Source organism: Gallinula chloropus (assembly GCF_964237585.1).
Source record: "Gallinula chloropus genome assembly, chromosome: Z".
Taxonomy (NCBI): Eukaryota; Metazoa; Chordata; class Aves; order Gruiformes; family Rallidae; genus Gallinula; species Gallinula chloropus.
In genome coordinates, this window is record NC_140089.1 from 81,166,294 (window position 1) to 81,189,992 (window position 23,699).

The 23,699-nt window shown below is 41.9% G+C and overlaps 1 protein-coding gene across 14 annotated transcripts in view; it reads right to left on the bottom strand.

The window, feature by feature from the left end:
- CELF4 (CUGBP Elav-like family member 4) overlaps positions 1 to 23,699 on the bottom strand; it is a gene marked incomplete at both ends in the record, with an annotated part of 688,465 nt that overhangs the window by 864 nt on the left and 663,902 nt on the right. For 6 of the 14 annotated variants that reach the window (XM_084278576.1, XM_084278577.1, XM_084278574.1 and 3 more), the window contains one exon: positions 20,148 to 20,231. The exons of 5 other annotated variants lie outside the window; for them this stretch is intronic. In XM_084278576.1, the coding sequence (XP_084134702.1) occupies positions 20,148 to 20,231 (84 nt within the window). Of the gene's footprint in view, positions 1 to 20,087; positions 20,232 to 23,699 lie in introns of all 14 variants that reach the window. 3 more of the 14 variants (XM_084278571.1, XM_084278570.1, XM_084278564.1) reach the window with 1 other exon arrangement.

The following is a 23,699-nucleotide window of genomic DNA, read 5'->3' on the forward strand; positions in this document are numbered from 1 at the left end:
ACACCTAAAATTACAATCTTTGTCTGAAAGGAAGACTTGATCTGGGGATCTGAAGAGCCAAGATAGGTCAGGACCATGCAGGATGCAATGCATCTAACTCATTCAGCTTTGGGGAAGTTTTTCCACATACGGGTTTATTCTTTTTTCTTCATCTTTTGTTCTTTTTGTATTAGCTCAAGGAAAAAGCTTCATTTGCCCAGACTGTGTATGCCTTTAGCTGTAGTGATCAGATATTGGTGAGGGGACCATCACAGTATATAAGAATTACCTCTGATGCCTTTGCCAAAAATGTCCTTGTATGCCAGCAACATTTCTGAGCACAAACCCTGGGTAAGACTAGTCTGGATGAGCCTGCACTCCAGACAAAGCCATCTGTTTTCCTACCCCTGCAAAGCTCTGGCAGCACAAATCAAGCCTAGGAAACCAGTGTCTCTCAATAGACAGGCTGAAATGAAGAGAGTTTGAGAGCCCCTCAAAAAACTAATGCTGAGCATTCGCTGCCAAGTATACACCTGCTCCTGAAAACAGCACCAGGCATGGCTTACAGCCTTGGGCTGTACTGGGAATGCATTCAGCAGCACCGTCTCCTTGGTCTAGTTCCTCCTCAAAAACAAGTCTCACAGATGACACAAGGTGGCAGGGTGAAGAAGAAACACACACACATTCAAACACATATGCAAGCACACATTCTCACTCCTACGCTGAAGCTGCACTCCCTGACTTTAGCTAATAGCATAAGTTTGTGAGAGGTCATAAAAACTATGGTCTTAGCCTCAAAGTGAGGCAACAGGTTTACTGAGTATGGCAGGTGTGGTTTTAAGAAGGGGAGGTTCATGGAATAAACAGGCATCCCCCTTTGTCCTCTCCTCTTGAAGCCATGGCTCCAACTAGTTGGCTGTCCACACAGTTTTCCTGCTAACCTCCTGGATGAAGAGGCACCAGCACTGAAGATGTTAGCAAAAGTGTTGCTCAAGCCTCACAGCAGTCACCAATCTCTAGACAGAAAACTGGAGAGTTATGATGAGTAATAAGCTGGAGTATTATCCAATGGCAATGAATGTGCTTTTTCAATCCCTTATTAGCCAGTGTGGACCTGGTAATTTTCCCGGTTTATATTTGACTAGTTGAATAATCTATTGTCTAACAAAGTCCTAAGATATGATCTCAGTAAAGAAATAAGCTAAAACCTTCCTGGTATCACCTGAGCTGATTCAGTCTTTAAATACTGCTGGAAGATGTCTTGGAAATGTTTAGAGCTTCAACTTGAAAATTGCTGTCCAGCTACCTCAAATATAGGCAGTTGTGAAAAACAGCGCTTTTAAAAATCACCTCTGGACTGCTACTAGTCCTGTCCAAGACCCATCAGCTAAAGTAAAACAAAACTGTGCCAGGCAAGTTCAGAAAATCTGGAACCAAATCCCCCGTAGCACTAATTTTTAGAAAGGTCCTTGACATAGATTTGGCTTGTGCCTAACTTCAAACAATTCCTGGACAAAGTCTGAGTATTAGTACAGAATAGATGCTGTTTTCAGTTGTTAGCTTGGATATGGCCATGATATTCTGGAAAGTAAGAGAATTTAATAGTTTGGGTGTGGGTCATTCTGTGCCAGCTGGCCTCAGAGCTAGGGGAAAGTGCCAGGTATGTTTACTTTACTAATATATACACAGCTACCAAATATCAAGGTTGAGTTGGCTGCAGCTGGATAATTGCTTATATCATGTCTTTAGAGAAGCTAGCTGGCCTGTGAACTTTGATTTTCTACTCTTGTTTCTGGACGTGTTTGCAATGTAGTTCCTATTAACCACGCTTACACATCCTACACTGTGTCTATACATGCATCCATTTGTGAGTAAATCACCTTCAGATCTATAGTCAGTGGAGTGTAGGATGGGATTACTCCCCTTTTTGAAGACACTCCTAACTGTGCTCGAGTGAATGAAGTCCCACTGGCTGTGCTGCAGGGACCAGTGCTGACTGCAGTGGAGGCAGGTGTCTAGCTTCAATTGCCTTACCAATATTGGGGGATTTACCTGATTCTGCAGTGCTGTTAGTTGCTGAATCAAACTCCTCATGCATGCAAATCTCACCAGACATGCTACCAAGTCTACTCTCTGTCTACTTTTGTCTACCTTTATTTGGGTGATAAACCCTGGTGCTGGGATGCTGACACAGTTATACCTCTGCCAGAACCTTGCTTTTTCGATAAGCTTACGAAGCTGCCCTAGTTTTTATCATCACTTTGGACCTGAGATGGAATTCTTAGGCCATTTCCTCATTCTGTGCAAAGTTGTAAATAATACAGCATTTTAACAAATGGGACTAATAAGAGAGATCAGAAGTGCATTTGCTTGCTATATTTCATTTAGACCAGATAATGAAGCTGGGAGTTGCACTCTGTTGTTATTGGTATTAGTTGCCTACAGATTTGAACCAGATTTGGGTTGTTTCTTTTTTTCTCCTCAGTTGTCCTGATAGCCTCTGCTGTAATATAAAAACTTCCGCTCTCTGGCTGCTGAGGGTGGAGCAGGTGGGTGAGAGGCAAGGGGAGAGAGAAGGCAGTGGGCAAATGTCAGTAATTGTGTATTTTCCATATGAGCACATTCTATGGACAGAGCATGTAATTCCTCTAGGTTTGAGTGTTTTAGTTTCAGGGGGCTTGCTATGCTCAGAAGTTGGTGCATTTGGCTCTCCCCCTTCCTGATATTTCATGTTTCGTATTTCCTATTTTGGAGGGTATTGGGATGGACTGGGGAAAAAAAAAGCAAAAAAAAAAAATCTGTGCATTTTCCTGAGAGTTGAGGTGTCACAGTAGTAAGGGATAGACAGATAGACAGACGAGCTGTGTTAACAATGTCAATTCCTTTCTCTTTTCAGTTCAAATACTTACTGGTAGATTATATGCCTTTATTGTTGTTTCATGCACTATTGAGAGTTAACCTGCTTTGTTTCTCTGTGTCAATGCCAGCAACATTAATGATGCTATGCCAGATTTAAACACGTATGACTAGGAGCAGAACGTATGTACTGGGAAAATAGCTTAAATACTTGCTTTCTGAATGGCTTTAATGTTTGAGCTCATGACTGTAGGGCTCAAAGCATGATGATAGTACTGTGGTTGCTCAAGAAGGTATCTGTGTTTTGAACACCATCCCTGCATTGTCACTCTTGAAGGACAAAAGAGAACAGGAGAGGTTAAAAAGCTTGAAGCTGTTTCTGTGCATCAGTTAATTAATAATCAGAGAAATATATGTTCTGGTCTGAAGATGGTTGGTAGGAGGACAGGATTTTGTGATAAATCTATTTTATGGGGGAGATGTTGGTTTTTTCTCTCTCTCTCTCTCTTCGTCCGTCCCCCTCCGTCCCCGCCAGGGGTTATGTAAAAAGGCTGCTGTAATAAATGATTTATCAAAGCAGCAAAGAATGAAGAGAACTGCAGCTCATGGCATCTAATCTTCCTGATTCTGCACAGTATCTTCCAGGAAGGTATTGGTGTCGGACTCCATGACTTCTGACTTGCTCTTTGCCTGCATGACTGCGTAAATTATTAGCAGACAGAAACTGGGGTAGCATCTTGGAGCATGCCTTGCTTTCTTCCCATTTCTTCTACAGGAAATCTCGGTAGTGGGGCATGCTGAGGGAGCTTCACGCCCTTTTTCTCATGATGACAGCATGATCACCAATGACTTTATGTAACTGGTATTACTCAAGGGCTGTTTTACTGTTTTAATCAGCTGAGACGATAAAGAAGGGAATTAGCAATCTATCTCAGAGCGCATTTGAAGACTGTTTTGCAACGGTAAACTTTTCATTCACAGTGAGTAGTGTCTCTGCATTGCCATGAATTAGTTTGTGCACTAAGTGCAATCCTGAATGAGCACATCGTTAGGTTCCCATGGATCCCTAATTGGTCTTTCTGAGTTTCTGTTGCTGTTTGCATGCTGCAAGGAGAATTAGCGGTTAATGTGCAAAACAGCCTTTTAATGATCTGCTACCAGGTTGGAATAACATGTTGCTTCTCTTCAGCAGAAGCTTTCCTCTGGATAGAGCCCAGTGCTTGGTAGCTACACTGATCATCCCCTAAATCAGAAGTCAAGACCACAGTGCATGATAGGTCCAGATGCAAGCTTTTGATCCAGACACCCAAATTGTGTCTGGATCAAAATTGGATGCAGATGGTTCTACAGCACATCCACTCATGCAACTAGGCTAGTCTGTGACAATGGAAAGGAAAAGAGGAACCTCAAAGAAACAAATATCTAACTTAAAACTAAGAAGAGCTATTAGATCTATGTTTGAGGTGCTTGCTGCACAAAACTCCATCTCAGAGAAGCACTTTCCAAGAGATTGCAACAGGAAAAAATTACATCAGTGCTTATTAGCTTCTTTTAGTGCAGAGATTCGTTTTTCTGATTCTGAATGTCAGTGTATTTATCTGACTGCTGTGAGGGATCTTTCCTGGGACTTCTTGTTCCTCTAGTTATGAAAGTCACTAGCTAAGGAGAGGATCTCCTTCTTCTGAACTTTCTTGGTGTTGAATCCCTCTTCATCTCACTAGAGGGAAATGAGACTAACAGATGAGCAAGGATCTGCCTCTCTGCCTGCAGGTAAATTCCCATGCAGTGGAAGAGAACAAATGTGCACATGGGATGTGCACAGGAGAAGCCCATGTCCCTTGCTTCTCTTATGTCCAAAGTGCTACTACCCAGGACAGAAGAGGGGGCCTCGGCTGGACAATGCAGATGGAGGTAGCTGCAGAAAGCCCTGTCAATTGGTTAGACCAAAGCCCTGCTCCTTACCTTCCCCCAAGCACTCGAATTAGTATTAAGGAATTACTTAATATAATTGGTTATTAATGTAACCAATGTCTGCCTAGCACATGGCTTCCTTTCTTTTGTTGCAAACCAAGTGAACAGTGAGAACTAGGACTATCGGGGAGGCATTTTCAACAACAAAAAAGTTGTTCAAATCACAGGAGTCTTCAGGAGGGGAGCATGGAAGGAGCTTCTGCCCTTCTTTCCACATCGGGACCTGACTGCCTACACCTCAGCAATTCCCCGCTACTACTTCAGTCCATTTCATTTCTAAGATAGCTCCGTTTCTCTTTGTCCATGTTTATTAGGCTTATCAGAGAATTGAGGTTTTCCTTTAATTGCCTTGCAAGGTCTTTACCTTGCTGTGCTCTTTGCACGATATGCTAGCTGCTGTCTTGCAATTTTTTAGTGCTGTAAAGAATTCCAGGATACAATCTGTATGTAAGTAGCTCTATAATGTATGTGTGCATCGGAAGGCATTGTATTGTAAGGTGATTTATGGGTACTGGAATACTCAATAAAAGAGTATGTCTGCAGATCAAGGGCATAGCACTTCAGCTGTTTTCTGGTGTCTAATAGGGTTGGATGACTTTTTGGAATATTTAACCTTCCACTGATGTTTAATCATGTTCAAGTGAGATTTGTCTATCCAGTTATCCATCCCATCCATCCATCCATCCATTCATCCTTCCACCCATTTTGTAATGTATGAACAGTCAGTAGCTGACGACTATGCTAAACAACGACTATTAAATATTTCACATCTGTGGGATGAGATAATTGGAACCTCAGAATATTCGAAGAATTGGCTCAGAAATTTGCTGAACCAGTAATGGTAACTTTAGAAATTTATGGAATATTAGAAAACCCTCAAAGTGTTCCAGAGAAAAAAATTAATTAAGGGTGTAAACTAGATGACCTGGTAAACTTATTCTTTTATAAGCCTAAGTTAAATTATGGGGGTTTTTTTATATGAGATAATATAGCAATGAGTTAAAAAGTATAAGATTAGTACCAATCACCATGTTTTCATGGAAAATAGCATCTATCACATGGACCTGATTGCATGAAATTGCAAGATTGGTTAATAAAGTAGGCTTTTATAGAGTATACTTAAACTTTTCTGGAGTATTTGAGAGAGCCTGTCTTTACAGGGTATGAAAGCAGACCATATCAAACTCCTTTAAAACTGGGTAATGGATAGACCACCAAAAAAATGTAAATTGTGACTTACAATATTGAGTTGTTTCTAGTAGGCTCCTCCAGGAGCATGCTGAAAGCTCTGGGCTGTTCAGTTGCTCTAACATTACCTGGAAGACATCTTAAGTAATTACTGGAAAAATCTGCCATTCCTATAAAAATGGTGAAGTGGGAAATCATAACAGAAGTAAGTCATATTGACCTGGGTCACTGTGTAGGCTGGATGCAGTTAAAGAGTCTCCATTTTAATCCCACCAAATACAAAATCAAGTGTCCAGAGGAAAAATAAAGTGGTCCACTCATTAAAAAGGGGAAACAGTGCTTCTGAGAAGAATATGTGTGTTGTGATAACAATGAAATACATAATCTCTCAAGATTATGTTGAAATACCTAAAGTCCCGAGATTCAGTACAGTCTAGAACTGAAGCCTGTCTCTAGGAAATATCCTCTAGAAGTAGCAACATGATGGTATACCTGAATATGGGTCAGGAAAGACCCTTACTGGAATTCTGCATGTAGTTCTGGTAATTCATCTACCAAAAAAATAATGTTTAAGAATTATTCAGAATTACAGAAATAATTCCAAGTCTGAAAATATAATGAGAGTTACCACAGTTTATTGAAGAGACATTTGAATAGCCCTCTAACCATAGCTTTTAATAGAACTTGGGTTTTTTCTAAGATAGATAGATAAGTAAAAAGAACTAGATGATTTCTTGTGGATGGAAGCAGACATTTGACAGATTTAAAATCGAAATAAGACATTGACTCTGCTTTTTTTTTAAATAGTGAAGGTAATTAACCATTTTGGAACATCTTGGTTAGCAATAGGGATGGAGCACCTATCACATGAAATCTTGATTAAGAGATTTTCTGAAAGAGATCCTATGACTCAAGCAGAAGGTTTGAACCTGTCACATGGGCTGAGGTATCTGGCATCTGTTATTTTGCAATTCAGTCCAAAGAATAGTCTCTTCTCATACTGCATATCTGTCTGTCTATAGTTTATTTCACATTTCAGATATTTAGAAAATAATTTCTTGCCTAGTAATCTGGCATGAACTGTAGTAATAGTCATGATAGAAGTGACAATTGATGTTAATACATTATAATAAATTGCCCCAAAGTGTGGGCTATGGACCACTGAGACAACTGACTGGTACTCGTTCTTCATCTTGCTTCCAGCTGAGAGAAACTGAACAGATGGAAAGGGGAGATTAAATGAAGAGTGAAAGTAGATGGCATGATTAACTTTCTCTAAAGGTCAGAACATCCAGTGCAGAAGGTACCTTGAAATACACAAACATCTTCCTTATGTCACCTTCCTGTCTTCTTGTGCATGAAACTACTTCTATGCATTGAGGCAATGTGAGCTGGAACATGCAAAGTTGTCTCTGTTATTGTACCTTTCCAATTGGATGCTCTCCAGATAGTGCCTCAAAGAAGCAGCGTCTTCTCTAAAGAAGGTTGAGGGGTGTAGTTCCTAAACCTGAATATGGTGGTTCAAACTAAGAAGGACTTTTCTTCCTGTGAGTCTTCCTTTTTACAGTCTGTTTGGGCTTTTGCTTCCCCCCACCCCAAGAAATCTCTGCCACAGCTCACATGAAAGCATAATGTTAAGATTCAAAATTAGACTAAAATTCTAGAATTTGGGCAGTTTTAATTCCTGCACAATCAGATCCAGTGTCTTGATACATACACCTGGAACCAGGGCACCCTATCAGGACCAAGGTTTTCCAAAAAAGAAAAAAAAAGAAGCAAAAACCTGATATAGAAAACCAAAACAGATTTCTCAACCTATGAATGAAGCTTACACTAAAACCTTCTCTTTTTCATGTAAACAGAGCTTGTCTGAAGGATGAGCAACTATTTATCTGATGCTGTGGACTGTGGTTCTACCCATTCTGCTAGGTCAAAGTTGAAGTCATCCACTGACTAGATGTAGCTGTTCTTGGGAGATCCCATAAATCAAATATTGAGCCAGTACACATACATGGCGGCTGTGATTAAGCTCTTTGAAAAGAAACATAATGTTCCAAGCCAGATGATGATGTTCTTCCTCACAAGGAAAAAAATAGCCAGAAAGGAATCATCCATAGTTAAGTGGATGTTATTTGGAGTTGGGTTTTTTTTGAATGATGAATAGAACCGGAGCAATCTCCTAACTGCTCTCAGAAATGGAAGGGACTCTTCAGTGCTTTCTGAGCCTTCCTTGAAAGTCTTTGATGTCATGATGTGTCAATATAATGTTTATGGGGAAAGTACATGGCTGAAGCGAGCAGGTGAACTGTTGGAGACAAACTGTTCTGACAGTGTAAACCAGAAACAAAGAATGAGCTCAGTGTAGTTTTTGCACAAGTTATGAGGTACTCAGTTTAAGGATGCAATGAGAGTGTTGCTGAATCAAGATGAAGGCTATTTTTACATTTGTTCTATTGTAGTTCTACAATATAAACAAGATGAAAAATAACTAATGAAGATCCCATCAGCCATGTCACAACACATTTCTTATCTTAATCTTAATTTCTTTGATTCCAGGTTCCCTCTTGGGTCCCACTCAATTTGTGGGTTCTTGATAAAGAAGCTGTGTATGAACACTGCAGCTGCTGAAATCACCAGTCATCCTTCTTGCTCTATAAAAGACAAGCATCATAAAAGATGACCTCCTTTTTGATTATATTTCACAGTGGGAAAGTAAATACCTTCCTAGCCTAATCAAGAAAAAAAAAAAAACAACCAACCAAACAAAAAGAAAACCAAAAAATGCCAGGAAAATTGATCAGAAAGGTACACTGTGATTTATACTAGTGACTAGTGACTAATTTTTATCAGTTCTCTCATGTCCTAGGGAGTCTCTGAAATAGATCCATTCTTGGAGCATCAATGTACAGATTCTCCTCACTTTTCTCCTGCTGATCATTACTTAGATGGACAACTAACCACCTCATCTCTCCCCTTTATGTCATTGCACACCTGATACCTCATTATGGGTAGGTTGGGGCAATCCAATATATATAGAAAGACTTGAAGCTTGTGAGACAGTCTGGAAGTTTCTGTTCAGAAGCCAGAAATAGCAATGAATAGCCTTTGGCCACGCTTTTCAAACCAATACTTTACTTTCTATGGAGGCCACTGTGTGAAAACCAGCTAACAAAACTGAAAGTGAGATTGACAGGGAAAAAAACTCCCATGCACAGTGAGAGCTGGGAAAGAAAAAGAAAATGGGAAATCTCTTAAGACCTAGACCAGGAGGTTGTGAACATCCGCTAAAAAATGTAGCTTTTGCATTGACTCCTAAAATCATGTGGAAAATGTACTTCTCTCATTTTTTAAAGTCAAATAACAAAATAAACCTTCCAGAGCCTGTTCAGTCATGTCAGGAGATGCACAATGACTAGGGTAAATACTTTAGAATTTCTGGAAACCCTTCTAGAGAAACATTTTAAAGGGTCATTAGAGGCCTACCTTTAGAACAATCATATAATGTCACCTTTAAATGGTCAGAACACAATCAAAATTGTAGGTCATATTGACAGAAAGGAAGCATTGCCTGTGAAGTAGCCAAAACCAGCAGATGCTCTCCCTTTTATAAGTCTATACATGCCTAGGTAAATATCAAAGAGACTGAAGCTCAGCTGGTGAAAGGGCCAGAGTAGCACTGTCTCTAGATGTTCTATGGGTTACATCACTGAGGATCTATTAGAGATGTACCTTGGCCTACAAGAACAACAAACAGTATCCTGACCTCTATTAAGAAGAGCACAGCTAGCCAATTATGTAAGTGATTACCCTTCTCTGGAGTCTCCTTCACTGGAGATATTCAAGACCCGTCTGGACGCCTATCTGAGTGATATGTCCTAGGGAGCTGCTTTGGCAGGTGGGTTGGACCCGATGATCTCTCAAGGTCCCTTCCAACCCCTACAATTCTACGATTCTATGATTCTCTGCTTAGAAGTCATCAGATCACACTTCAACATCTAGTTTTGGGCACCCCTTTCCACAACATGGGAAGGTCAGCAACAAAGTGTAATGAGTTCATCATAGGACCATCAGGATGGCCAAAGGCTGGAGCTCTTGACCCATGAGAGCAAGAAGAAAGAGTCTCATTGCATCAGGGGAAGTTCAGATTACACGCTAGGAAGAGTCTTCACTGGAAGTCAATTTGTGGAACAAACTGCTCAGGGAAATCAGTCATGGCAACAAAATGTTCATAATTCAGGGATCATGTGGACAATTCTCTTAGTCATATGGATTAGGTTTAGGTAGTCCTGCAAGGAGCAGGGTACTGGATGCCCTGACCCTTACGGGTCCCTTCTAACTTGTGCTACGATTCTGATTCACAGTGGTGCACAGTGGGAGAATGAGAGAAAAGGGATGTAAGTTGAAACAAGAGGTCTGGGATGGATATAAAGAATATATATATTTTTCACCCTAAATGCTACCAATCATTAGACCAGATTGTCCAAATTTAAACCACTTATTCAGTGGTCTTCATTGTTTTTAATAACTTGCAAATATATTTGCCATTGCAAAATATATATAGTACATACATAATGTACATACCCATACATATGTGATATATTGCAGATCAGTACTGGGGAGAGTGTAGATAATGTTGAATTTGATTGGAGATTTGAGCTAGATGAAACCAAAAATAGCTAAGAAAGGGATGGGGATCTGCAAGTTGTTGCACTGATGATGACAACCTTTGAAGATGTTGATATATATGATTTGCAGGTGTTGATCTCATCTGGGGATTTTTTAAAATTTTGGTTTGCTTACTTGAAAAGGGAAGATACCACATGCACCAATACATTAAAACAATGATAAGGTTGCAAAATGAAGCACTCGAGTTGGAAGCGCAAGAAATGATGTTACCTATAAAATTTTAATTCTGTATTGTTTTGTATATGCATTAAGGCATTACTTCTAACCACACATTTCTGTATTTTTCTTTTTCATGGCAGCCTTGTTTTAATTACTGTAGAGAATGAATAACATAACAGGGTGAGCAAAATGGCAATGTATCAGACTTATTATTGCAAGTATTGGAATGTAGACAGTAAATAAGGCAGGCAAAGCATGATTTTGTAGTTGTACAATCAAATGCTGCCTTGGAGGACTGGAATTGATCCCTATTTCTGCTGTGGCATCCCAGTTATGCTGGGTACATCATATATCGCATAATTCCTTTAATAAGATCTAGGATACTTTTTTCACTAGTGAATAAAATAGGGCAGGCTCTGAGTGCAAATGGTAGTCCATGGCTTGTATCTACATAACTAAACTCCCCTGTCCCTCAAAAGAGGGTGGTCTTGTCTATACTGCTGTCTAGGGACAGTCCCTGGCCTTCTCACTGCTGACCCATGCCCAAGCAACACCCAGTCATGAGTTGTCATGGCCCATATAGAGCCAATGGCACATGAATGTTAAAAAGATATGGACAGTAGCAGCATGGGGCTTGAGCAGCTATGTGATGCCTCTTTAATTTGCAAGTGAATATGAAGCTTTACTGTGTGTTCCTCTTATCTTGGTGCTCGGCATGTGACCTGAAATTTCACTGTCAGAAATGCTGCCGCCTGCTCCTGCATGTGAAGTGAACACAAACATGGCATGGCCTGCACTGCGCTAAGTACTTCGTGAAAATAGCCAAACAGCCTGATCAGGCTCATGGCATCTCAGATGAGGTATCCAAGATTAATAAATAGTTTTGAACATCTTTCCATGCTTCATCATCCCCTTGGTGAAACACGGGCACCGTGAGCACTGTGAAAATGCTGTTACTTAGCTCTGTGAACCTCTCAAATGCTCTGCTGGGAAGGGCCTTAGGAAAACAGATGAGGAAATAATAATAAATTCATATTCATAGCAGGGTTTGAATATTGTGCGGGAAGGAAGGCCTGAGGCCAAGCACAGTGCTTTGAGGATCTATTGAACAGCTGCGCAGTCACTAGCTGGCTGACAGACTTCAAAATGCTGAAGAGCAATCCTGTGCAGCGAATGAGACAGAATAGATGGATATAAAGAAGTTAAAGATAGATATATAGGGGGACGGATGGATGGTTGAGTGGACTGATACAGATTCATCCATTCTACAGCTTGAATTTGCCTTGCATCAGAGAGATCTTGGGAAAACAAAAAGAAAACCAGGTGTAATCGGTAGCCAAAATGCTGTGGTGGTTCTGCAGTCTCACAAGAGCAGGATGTGGTAAGTCTGTGCTCTGCAGATCAGTCACCTTGAGTTTAGAAATGGGCATGCCCGTTGGAGTCATCATTATTTCTGACTTCTGAACTGAAACTTCTGGCTGCAATAAAAGTAGCAGTAGAGATCCTTCTCTGGCATTTCTGCAGATGGGGGTGCTTGTATTTGAAACTATAATATCCCTGGAGCTCATGTGGGACCAGCTGCATGCGGTTCAGGTTCATCTACTCTTATCTAATGTCAAAGGTTTTCTAGAGGAGGTGGCATTGTGCAGGGACACAAGAACTTGTTCAGGTTTCTGCCTAGGTCCCAGTGCTGATGGATTGAGTCAAAGCCCAGAGCATTAAATTTTTTATTTCTTTTAAAAATTTTGGGATTTTTTTTCATTCTTCTGACATTAACTCTTAACATTGGTCATTTCTATTAGTCACATAAACAGCCATTCCCCCTTTGAAGGCCACTAAATGAGTAGCCACAAAGACCCTGCAATAATGACTTCCTCTATTTAATTACCCCATGAGTAAAAACATTTTAAATGATTGTGTGAGTGTGCATGTGAGTAGCTATGTGAAAGCATATCCATAACTTAGAATTATTCTATATGGACTTTATCACATGGAGAGATGGATACAACACTGACAGACACATGGACAGACAGATAAATAGAAGATAGATTCTGCTTACATATTCTTGTCTAATAAATTGTTAAGCTACAAAAGAAAGCAGAAGTCCCTGTGTACAATGTATAGATTTTCTTTAATGTGAGTTATTGGGAAAAGAAAGAGCTGTCCCTTTAACTGGAGAGCTGCAAACAGCTGTTCCTTGTGCATACATGCTTGCTTGGTCTGAAAGTTTTGGTAAGTCAGTGCATTAACTGACAGTTAGATTTATCTCCCCAATAAGCAATCAACATTATAATAAAGGAAAAATGCTTTCAGTGCACCTTTGAGAGTGCATCAGAAATTAATCTAAACATCAAATTAATTATAGTTTGTAAATGAATAGTGGCTCACAGCCCTAATACTTCTCCCGCTCCTCCTCCTCCCCCTAAAGCCTCCCCCATCAAACTGCAATGGCTAGAGGTGCTGTGCAGGAGTTTGATGAACAGCTCCTTCTCTCTGTTACTCACACAACTCTTTCCTTATCAGCAAGAGAAGGGTCCCATCCTTAGCCTGTGGACCTGAAGTGTCAGAGCCTGGTGGTTTTGGAGTGTAACAGAGAGTAGGTAGCAAATAAACTTTTGTGCCTTGTTCCCCTTTCCTCCAGAACCCCTAAGCACCCTTATAATGGTGTCCTCTTCCCCTTGGCATACTTTCCAACTAAGCTGGATGCCTCACAAATCTTGCCTGTCTCTCTGCCAGGTCCTTCAGAGTGGAGAGGACCACAAAAAAAAAAAATAGTGCTGATCTCTCCCAGGAGTCAGGTATGCTTAACAGGCCTGGAAAATTGTTCCCATATTGTCTCAATTCAGGCACTCAAATTAGTGGCTTCCTCCATTACACTCTGAGTTTTGGTCTGTAGCCTGTAGCTACACGGGAATGGCAATCTGATACTGCCCAGGGACCTGAAACAAAAGATATTGTCACTAGATCACACAAAGTAGAGGACGTGGTCTAATTCCATGGCCTCTGGGGAGAAAGGCTAGAGTAGAGACTTTCCTTAGGGAATTTGAAAGCAGGTTAAAAATAAAAATTATTTTCAAAAAATCAAATGTAGTTATAATACTGGTAACAACAGCAAGCAGAGCTGGACCTTTCTCCCAAGTGCTTTCTAATAATTGGTGAGACTTTTTCTATTTACCAAAAGAATCATAAAAGAAAGCTCAAAAACCTTTCACCTGATAAATAACTTTCTCCATCCATGGATCCTAAAGCTCTTTTCAAAGGATTCAGTGTCCTGCTACAAGAAAGGGAACCCAAGGCATACAGCTAGGTTGACCCATGGATTGCCCATATGGGGAAGGGACATGTGGCTGGAATTTCTTACCCTTATACCAAGTTAGTCCTGGACCTGCTCATTTCACTGGGTGAATTTAAAGAGGGGTTGAGTTTTGGGTTTTTGTGGGGGGTGGGGAGTGGGGGCTGGGGGGGTGGGGCGTGTTGCTGTTTGTTTCTTTCTTTGTTTTTAAATGAGAAACTGCCAGATTTGGCAGAGTGTGTTGGAGGCACATTGCAAGCAGGTGCTGAACAATATTTTTCTGATGTACCTCAGGGTCCTCTGTTCCCACTCCTATGTCTTATGGAGTGCTGCCAATGCACTTTAGACCTGAGCTGCAATACACCTGGTCCCAGGGCCCTGCCTGGTTTTGCTTATGTCCTAGTCTCTCGATGCTTCTTTCTTTTTCAGCTTTCAGACTGAAACTGTGTAGACTGCCACAACCTGCCAGGTGCTTTGCAGCTTCCAGCCCACCTTTCTGCCACCACATTGTGTTTTTAATAACATGACACCAACTCTACCCAGCCCTCAGCGCTTCTCCTGAGCTTCAATCTCTCCTGTGACCAGTCATCACTCCACACTGCTTTTCTCACTTTTAATCTCTCTTCTTTGCCTCCCCTGTTTCTTTTCACATGTTATAAGCCAGAAGAAGTTTAGTAGTGAATAGATATATTTAAAAATGAAGGTATAACTACTATGACCCTCATCGAATTGTGTTATCTTCTCTCTTCAGAGAAGACAGGATGTTTTTCCAAATGAGGTTGCCCATAGCAACTTTTGAGTGGACTCCCTGCAGGAATCTGGAATAAAATTTGATGTCCATATTGTATCAAGAATCAAGTAAGATGTTTCCTTTAGGCTATATAAACCTATGGCCCTAAGAAGCCCTCTCGGGTTGTAGTCAAAGCTAGAATGCTCCTAAGTGCATTTATGTATGATGTTTCAAAAAGTGGTGGGACATCCCTACTGCCAGTTTGAAAGTCCATCTCGAATGCACAGACAAGGAGAAAAACACACAGCAGTTGTAGTTGGTCACACCTGGGGTCTCAGACCATGTCGAGCTGAGTGGAAGGAAACTGCAGTGTCTGTGTGGGCATAGAAGAGGCTCTTCACAGCAGCCTGGAGTCATTGTCCCACAGGGAGAAACTGATGCTGCTCAACCAGTGGGTTTGAGGTATGGGGATATGCTAAGGAGACACGTGTAGCAGACAAGGGAGGGCCATGAAGCAGAACTTGCTTGACAGTGTCCACTGCTTGACGGTCTGCAAAGAGCTGGCAGATTATGCTTGCTGCTCTCATAAAGAGGTGACTAGAAGAATGAATTTCCATGTGCACCAATAAAACAATTCCTCCAGCTTTAATTTATCTACGTCTATTTTGACACCTTGGGGTAATCATTTGGCCTCTGCTGCTCGATCCACATCCTCATTTTTCTAATTTCTGTCATGTCTTCCTAATTAATATTGCCCAAACCTAGCCTTTTCTTTCTCTTCTCTGTTGAAACATTTTCCTAGAACATATCTGTCTCAGTGTTTCACTATTCTAACATTTTGAAATGCCTTCTTAAAACCTGTTTTATGCAATGACAGTGAGTACTCCTGAAACTGGGACTGTATTATAGCATCACCCTATGACAGAGATAGAGTAGCTGAGTGTGGGCAGCGTGAAGAACAAATCTTCTCACACTGACTACTTGCCTTAGCAGCCTTAATAGTGTCATTTTGGTGGAGTTTTATTTTTGCCTTGTACACAAACTGGTCATATTTAAATTGTCTGCATAACTGAGAGAGAAATTATCACCAGAACTACTGAGACCAGCACATAGATGTATTTCATGTCCTCTGACATTTAGCATACCTACACACAGAAGAACTTAGACACATATAGTGGGAAGGTGAGAGACCCAGTACAGTCTCTGCCTTGCAGAGACAAGCTCCAGGGTCCTGCAGAAGTTGGTGTTCATCCTGCAGTACACTGTGCATCTGTGCAAGACTTCCTAGATCAGCCTGCTGTAAGAATGGGAGTCACTGTCTTCAAGGAGTGTCCAACTAAGTGTACGTAATTATCCGTGAGTGAGACAAGGATTTCTGCTGTGGCCCTGCCATTTCACTGGGAATGGGCAGCATGGCCGAGTGGGAGAAACATGCTGGATCCAAAAGAAGTGCATGGGAAGAGGCTGCGGGTATCAACTGGACATTGAGTGAAGGACTAGTGAGAGTGGAGAGAGGAGGGAAGAATGGTGAAGGGCTGTGAAGGTGAAATCAGTAAGTCTGAATATGAGAAGGTGGACAAGACAGGGCCTGAGGAGAAGCCCAGGATGATGCTGATATGGTTGGTGTGATGCAGGCTCAGGCCATGGGGAGAGACAGGGTATTGGTGAGTGGGAAGGAGAAGTGTCATCTGCTTTTGGTCATGTTATGGGGGGAAAATAAAAGCCAGAAGTTTGAAAAACTGTAAGAGCAAATGAAGGATTTAGGTCTAGCCTGGATGTGTGCAGTAGAAGAAAAGTCGAAGACAAAGAAGACCCCCAATTTAAGTGACTTTTTTCAGTAAGAAGAAGTCATGGTTGTTTCTCAGGGAGTCTTACACACTACAACACGCAGGCCTGCTATGGAAAACAATTGACATATTTTGAGCACTTTCACATTTCATGGAGATTGGTGTTTACTGTAGCTTTCATTCCTGCTGCTCTTTGTCTGCCAGGAGGCAGCAGCCCCTGAATTAGGAAAGTCAAAGGCACAGCATAGTTTCTTCATCATGTGCAGGTGCTAGAAGTTCTCTGCAGGTCATGGACTTTAGAAACCAGGAGAAAGGCTTGTGGCTGATGTCACTTTCTTCCTAACACTCCCATGACTGCCCCTACACCATCCTGGAAGCAGTGGTCAAAGGAAATAACATTCTGGTGGAAATGCAGGGGGAGATTTAGAGCAAACCAGAGAGGAGTAGAAGTCCTATTCTGAGAGGCTGCTCTACTGACTGTCACTTCAGGGTAGCTGCTTACAGGTAGTTCAACAGTGAGACAAGAGCAGCAAATGAAGTATTTTTTGTTCCCATGCAAAAAAACGTGGTGACATTTTTCTCCATAGAATTTTTTTAAGTTCATCTAAAGCAGGACTTCTTGACAATTTCTCGACAACCTGAGGCTAGACTCTGTTACAGCAATTTACTTGGGATCTGCATAGCAGATACATTTTAAAAGGTCATATAATGGTGGAATATCTTTCTGGGGCCAGACAGAATTGTCCCCCCAGGCTACCAGTTGGAGAGCTCTAGCTGGGTTAAAAAAAAAATAAAGTGAAACAGAATGCAAATGCTATGTTTTTACATGTTGAGATTTGGGAAATGTTTAGGCAGAAAAGGAAAGATTTTTCCGACTTTCAAAGTTAACAAAATCCTTTTCTTCCTTTAGGTAAAAGTAATTTATTTTATTTTTAAATTGACTTTCTGAACAAAAAAAAAGATAATTAGTGCCAGCTTCAGTGGATTTAGCAAAACAAATGAAAAGCCTGATTTTTCTGTAATACCCTCCACATTTTTACACTGCTCTAAAGTTGAAGGTCAGCAGGGTGGGAGGTTTTGAAGAGCAGTATGACATAATTGTGATAATTAGCTACCTTTACTTCTGCTATTTCTGTCCTTCTGGAGGTGGTGGACATGACAACACAATCAACATGTTTGTCCAAGACCAACAGTCACAGCAGGCACTCAGCTCTATGGGGAAAGTAAGTTAAAGCCAGAGAAAACTGGGGCTTGACACCTGGAACCCAAAATTGACAGGACTTGGATATTCATGTCTTAGAAGCTAACATAAGGTGGCTAAGATCAGCTAGCAATCTTTAATTCCTACTTTCGCTTGCCTGTGCACTTGAGTCTATGCATTCATAGGACTCCATCTTATTTTCTGACTGGAATAACCCAGTATTAGTTTTGGAGGTTACTTATCAAACAAGCTGATGTTCAGGTTTTCCCAGGAAGACTCAGTGACAAAGGAAAATTTCTTCTAAGATCCCTCAATTTCTGCTCGGCTATGTTTTCAAAGTACCTAGGAAGCAGCAATAAAGCCAGCCTTACAACCCTGCCCCACAAGGTAGGTGTGTGTTGCCATCCTCCTGAATTATTGTGGACAGAGAGCCTTTGAGCTAAGAGGAGATAATGTGAATACCTGCCCAGAAGATACTCTTCCTTGCTGTGCTTGGCTCTCCTTTAATTTCCCTATTTACCTTTTATTCTTCCCACTTGCTGATACATGGAGAACCAGGAACCATAGTCCCCTAAATATTTACAATAGAAATGGCAATTTCATTGACAGGGGTACATTTCTAACATGTGGGTATCCTTGGAGTACTAGTTTTCAGTGTCAACTAGAGCTGCATTGGTCTGCTCATCTTGTTGGGAGCTTTTCTATAGTTAAAGCTCTAAATAGCAGGTGAGCTCCGTAGAGAATGGGACTTATTCACAGTTTCTCATTTGAATTTCCCAACTGCCTCTTCACACCCAATTCTTTGCACTTAATTCCTCTAGAGTTTGAGAGTACAGAAACCCAGTAACTATTGGTGAAGGGGAATGTTGTGTCCTGTCACATCAGGGGGCAGGGCTCATTCAATCAAAGGGGTAAATCACTTGTTCAGACCCTATGTGAATGAGCAGGAGGAGCTGTGCATGGAAAAGGGGCATGAAACTCTTGGAAGTACTGTTTGACATGCACGATAGCTAGCAAAGGATGAGGTAAGATTTTTGGGAGGTGGGCTGTACAAGAAGGGAAAGAGGAAGGCAGAATGGAAGGGAAGCATAGTGTGGAGACTGAGAGTGGCTTTAGAATCAAAGGAAACTCCAATAAGTCTTAACTCTGGAAGTTTGCCTGAGAGACAGAGTCCACATCAGCTGCAAGTAACAGGAAAAGAAAAGCAATAGTTTGTCCCATTGCACTTCTCAGAGAAGGTCTGCAAAGAGCGCAGGAAGGTGAAGAACCAGAAATTGCACATCTCAGTGGTAGGCATATGGATGGGGACATCCCCCATCCACCAGGTGGGATGGGATACAATGTGGCAGGGTCCCCACTCCAGAAGGGACCATCCACAGCAACACCTTTGCAGAATCGCACTTGGACACCATGCACACATCACCACATGGCTGTTGGCTGGCCGAGTCCTCCATTTCTGGGTGCATCTCAGGGTGTCCCTAGCTGGTGGCTCACAGGCAGCTGAGGCTGTGCGGTTTCCATGCTCCAGCTGGTGGGGTTGAGCCAGCAGTGAGGCCAGAGCTGTGTAAGCACGGTGCAGCTTCCAAAACAGATTCTTAGCATGGCCTGTCAGCTGAGGCACAGGGTTAGTTTGGTCTATCTGTACCTACTGTGGTGCTGGCTCAGGTGCAGCGGGCTCAGAGCATGGCTGCCTGCAGCCCACCAAGCAGCCATCCCCCCAGAAGACCAGGCTTTCAACTGATGTTCAGCCCCAGTCCCACTGCAGTCAAATGCATCATAGCTGCTGGAAAGCTGCCCCACATCTCTGTCTTCCTTTCAACCCCATAACCTGTTTATCCTTACCCTTAGGTACATAAATGCCCCTTCTGCTGCATGCTCCCGTTGCTGATCCTGTCAGCATTTCACCTACCCCACCATCCCCCTCCATGTTGCGCCAGGTGCTTTAGTTTTTTCTGTGCCCTTCCCACCTCCCCTTCCAAGGGGGGGATATTTTCCACCCCATGACCAGCAGCCGCAGCACCCTGGTGCTGGTGAGATGCCAGACTTTCCCCCCTAAGCAGTGCACACAACTCTGAGCATGAGACAATTAGGAGAGAAAGAGGGAAGGGGGAAAGTATTGACAGGAGTAAATTGAAAGAAATCATAAAGCTTAAGCAGAAAGAAAGCAGTTTGAAAGGTAAAGTATTCAGAGAAAGCCCTTTCCTGGATGAATCTAATTGTTTTGTTATCTTTACCCACCAAAGCATTTACTTTGGTTTGTCGCCCGATCCACAAACACTTTCGAGGAGATGACATTACCGAAAGGCAGGAACATCTGCATCAGCTCAGCATCCCCAAACTCCTGGGGCAGATGGTAGATAAACAGGTTACAGCCCTCTGGTCCTATCAAGAGAAAAAGAAAACCCATGAATGGAGAGAAATAGAATATGAGAAAGCACATGGTGGAAATTTGCTTTGGTATCCCCGCTCTCTGACTGGTGAGGAGGTCAACTCTAGAAAGCTGTCTGTAGACTCCCAGACAAAGCAGAAAGCCAGGAACTCAGAAATCCACTTAGAGGCTATGCTAACTTTATTAACCTTCCCAGGATAAAAATCTAGAGGGAGAAGAATGCAGCAGCACATGTGGCCATGGAAAAACAGAATGGAAAAATAAAAACAAAAGGAATGAGAGAATGTGTGTTCCTCATAGTCTTTTTTAATCTGTAGAGTTTTGGGTCACTCACAATACTCTATGCCTCTTCTCAGTGTCTGTGTGAAAATTTCGTTACCCTTCTCATGTCTGTGTAGTGATTGTAATAACAAGTAGAAAGATACCTAAAAACCCACAGGTTTATTATGTTTTGGAGAATTTCACATTCAAACTCCTAGCCTGATTTAGCATGAAGCCTCTTCCAGATTTGGACAGTTTGGTTGTGACCCCCAGTCTGGAGAGTTCTTCAAGAGAGATTACAGATGGATTTAAATCCAAATTACTAGACAAAAGGAATTGAATTTTTTGCTTTGGTGCTACAACATATACTCTTACAGACTTCAGAGGGTGCTTGGAAAGATATCCATAGAGGAGTCTTTTGTTGGAATATGCAGGGGTTTTCTTGAAGTAGAGACCCTCAGAAAATGTTCTGTTGAAATTGTGTTTTGGGGCAGAAGAAGGACATTCTGCCTCAGTTCAAACAGCCTAGAATGAAACTTTTCAATGGGATTTTTGGTTTTAAGCATGCTGTACTTGAGCAAAAGTCAAAAGGGAACAGGTGTGTCCAAGTGATTTTGTTGAACAGTATAAATATTTAAAACTCTTGTACTGTTCACCAGCAGAAAACTGTATAGTTTGAAGAGGCAGGGATTGGTTTTATTTTGGTTTTATTTCCGAAGGTACTTGCAGCTGCTGCCCAGCTCTGCACTGACCTCAGCAGGTAACTCCAGCTCTCTGGAGTCAGGACAAAAAGGGTACAGTGTGTGCACCTTGCCATCAGTGAAACAGGAGAAAAGGAGGGTTTCCTCCTTCCCCCTGGCCCATGTGCCTACAAACCTGTGACGTGTCTCAGCCAACTTTCCCCTGTTTATGTCCAGGGCACGGTGTGGGGAAGGAAAGGGCTTTTTAATACTCTCGATTTCTTCATCAGGGCATAATTACGGTGTCATAACACAGCAAATTACAACTTTGCCTTTCCTGTTAGGGAGAGGAGTTCGCCTAGATGCTCCCACCTTTTATTAGCCATTACTCATCCCCCCCGGCTGGCAGGAGAAGTACAGCGAAGTCAGGATTCTGACAGATGCCCATTTAAAGCTCATTAAAATTCCTGGGCCTCAGCGTGATTGAAGTCACAGGCTCTCCACATTTCCTTTTGGATTAATGGAAAATGAAGCCCTAATGAATATTTGCTAAGCACAATTTTCCCCACTAATTTGCTAAAAGGACTGTCACGAAGGAACAGCTGATCCTTTGCATCTTGTGCATTTCCTAGAGGTCATAAGGATGGTAACAGGGTTTCTTCCAAATGGGGGAGATAGTGGTACAGTGGGATAATTAACTAATTAGGCACCCGGTCATCTGCTTAGCTAAATTACTTTTGAACCTCAGTGGCCCACAATCAGGCTCCCCTATTTCATGCCAAGCTTTTCCATCTTCCCCCCACCTTCCGTCTGCCTCTTCCTTAGTCTCCTCAGTGAGCAACCATCCCTTCTCCATTCCTTGCTGCAGTTCATTCCAGTAACTCACACAATGTGGAGTTATTGGCATGGTAAACTAGATTTGAAACAGTCTGAAAGTGTTAAACAAACACCGACCCCCTTAGGTGTCTGTTAGAATTGAGAAAATTCTGCCCAGGAGAAGACCACGGTCCAGAATAGCAGGGAAAAAAATTCATTCCTTCATCTGAACATGCCCCAGAGCAGTTCTGCTGTGGGATTTGAGATCCACATTATAGTAGAATGGGTAAAATCTTGGCTTTGCTGCAATTAGTGGCAAAATTCCCACTGACATCACCAGAGCCAGCAGTTAGCTCTGTAAAACTGGCAAATTCTTTCAAAAATGCCAGCTGCATTTCCTGGGGTCTTGGATGTGCTGTGCACGAGTAAGGATTCTGCCTGCATGTGCTGAGAAACACCTACTAAGGCCTAAGGTGGATCAGGAGGCATGCAACTTCATCTACACCGGGCTTAGAGGTTGGGCTCAAGGAGAGAACAACCCTTAGTTCACCTTGAAATCAGCTCTGCTTCACACTGCTGGGAGACCAAGAGGAAGAGACCAGGGAGGATGTGAAAAATCAGAGACCATCCTCAAAGCCCAGTTTGGCTCTGAAATGTGGCTGGGAAACCCATGCTGTGGCTTTCCATACCAACTTAGACATTCAAGGCCAAACTCTGTTCCCAACTACTGAGGGTTTTTGCTAATTTCCAATGCTGAAAACTCCACCTGCTACTGAGAAACAACCTGGAGTAGTTCGATTTGTTTTACCATCCTCTCATATGAAAATTCTGCCATTAGAATTTAACAAGCAATTTCTTGTTAAATCCATCCATCCGTAAGCTACCTATCACAGTTAGACTCCTTAGTAAAGAAGTCATAAATGAGATCTCTCTCTCAGCCCTTCTACCTTGTTGTGGTGGTTTCTGCCTGAGTCAAATTAATCCAGGCACACCTGTTTATGTGCATGGCCACTTCTTTGTATATATGTCTGCATTTTTAAGAAACCAAAGGCATGAGTTGTTCAGCTCATAATGCTAGGAAGGGGAAAGCCAGATCCCAGTGCACATGTACAGTGAGTTTTAAAGGACTGGAGCAAGAGGAAGGTCACAGCTGATATGGCAAAACCCTAGTGAAGACTCCAACTATCTTGTTAGAGAGAAAGGTCTTATTTTGGACTGAGTTAATAGATAATTGGAGACCAGTATACTTAACTACTAAAATTATGTACCACACACTTTACTTTAGTTTTTGAATGGGCTGTGAGTCAGCCCAAAATATAACTGACCCTCACAACACATTATAAGAAAATCAAGGTTCTTTTCTACCCTGACAGCTACCATGGCTCTTGGTTTTAGGGCTTTAAGTTATAGATATTTGTTTGTTAATACACAAGAAACACAGCCTTGATTTGAACAAAATGGAAAGAAAAGTTTTAAGGAACTCACATTTTACGAATGGTTTGTAAATTACAGGCAAACCATGTTGGCCAATGGAAGACTGTGGTTGATGGCACAGGAGTACATCCTAAAGAACTCTGTGTTGAGTCCATATTGATTTTGTTTGGTTGGACCTGACCTGCTAAGCCAAGGCTCTCACCCTCTAGCTCATTGTTAGTTATTTAGTATGGGGACAGCAGCAGACCCAACCCTGTCCTTGAGTGTCCA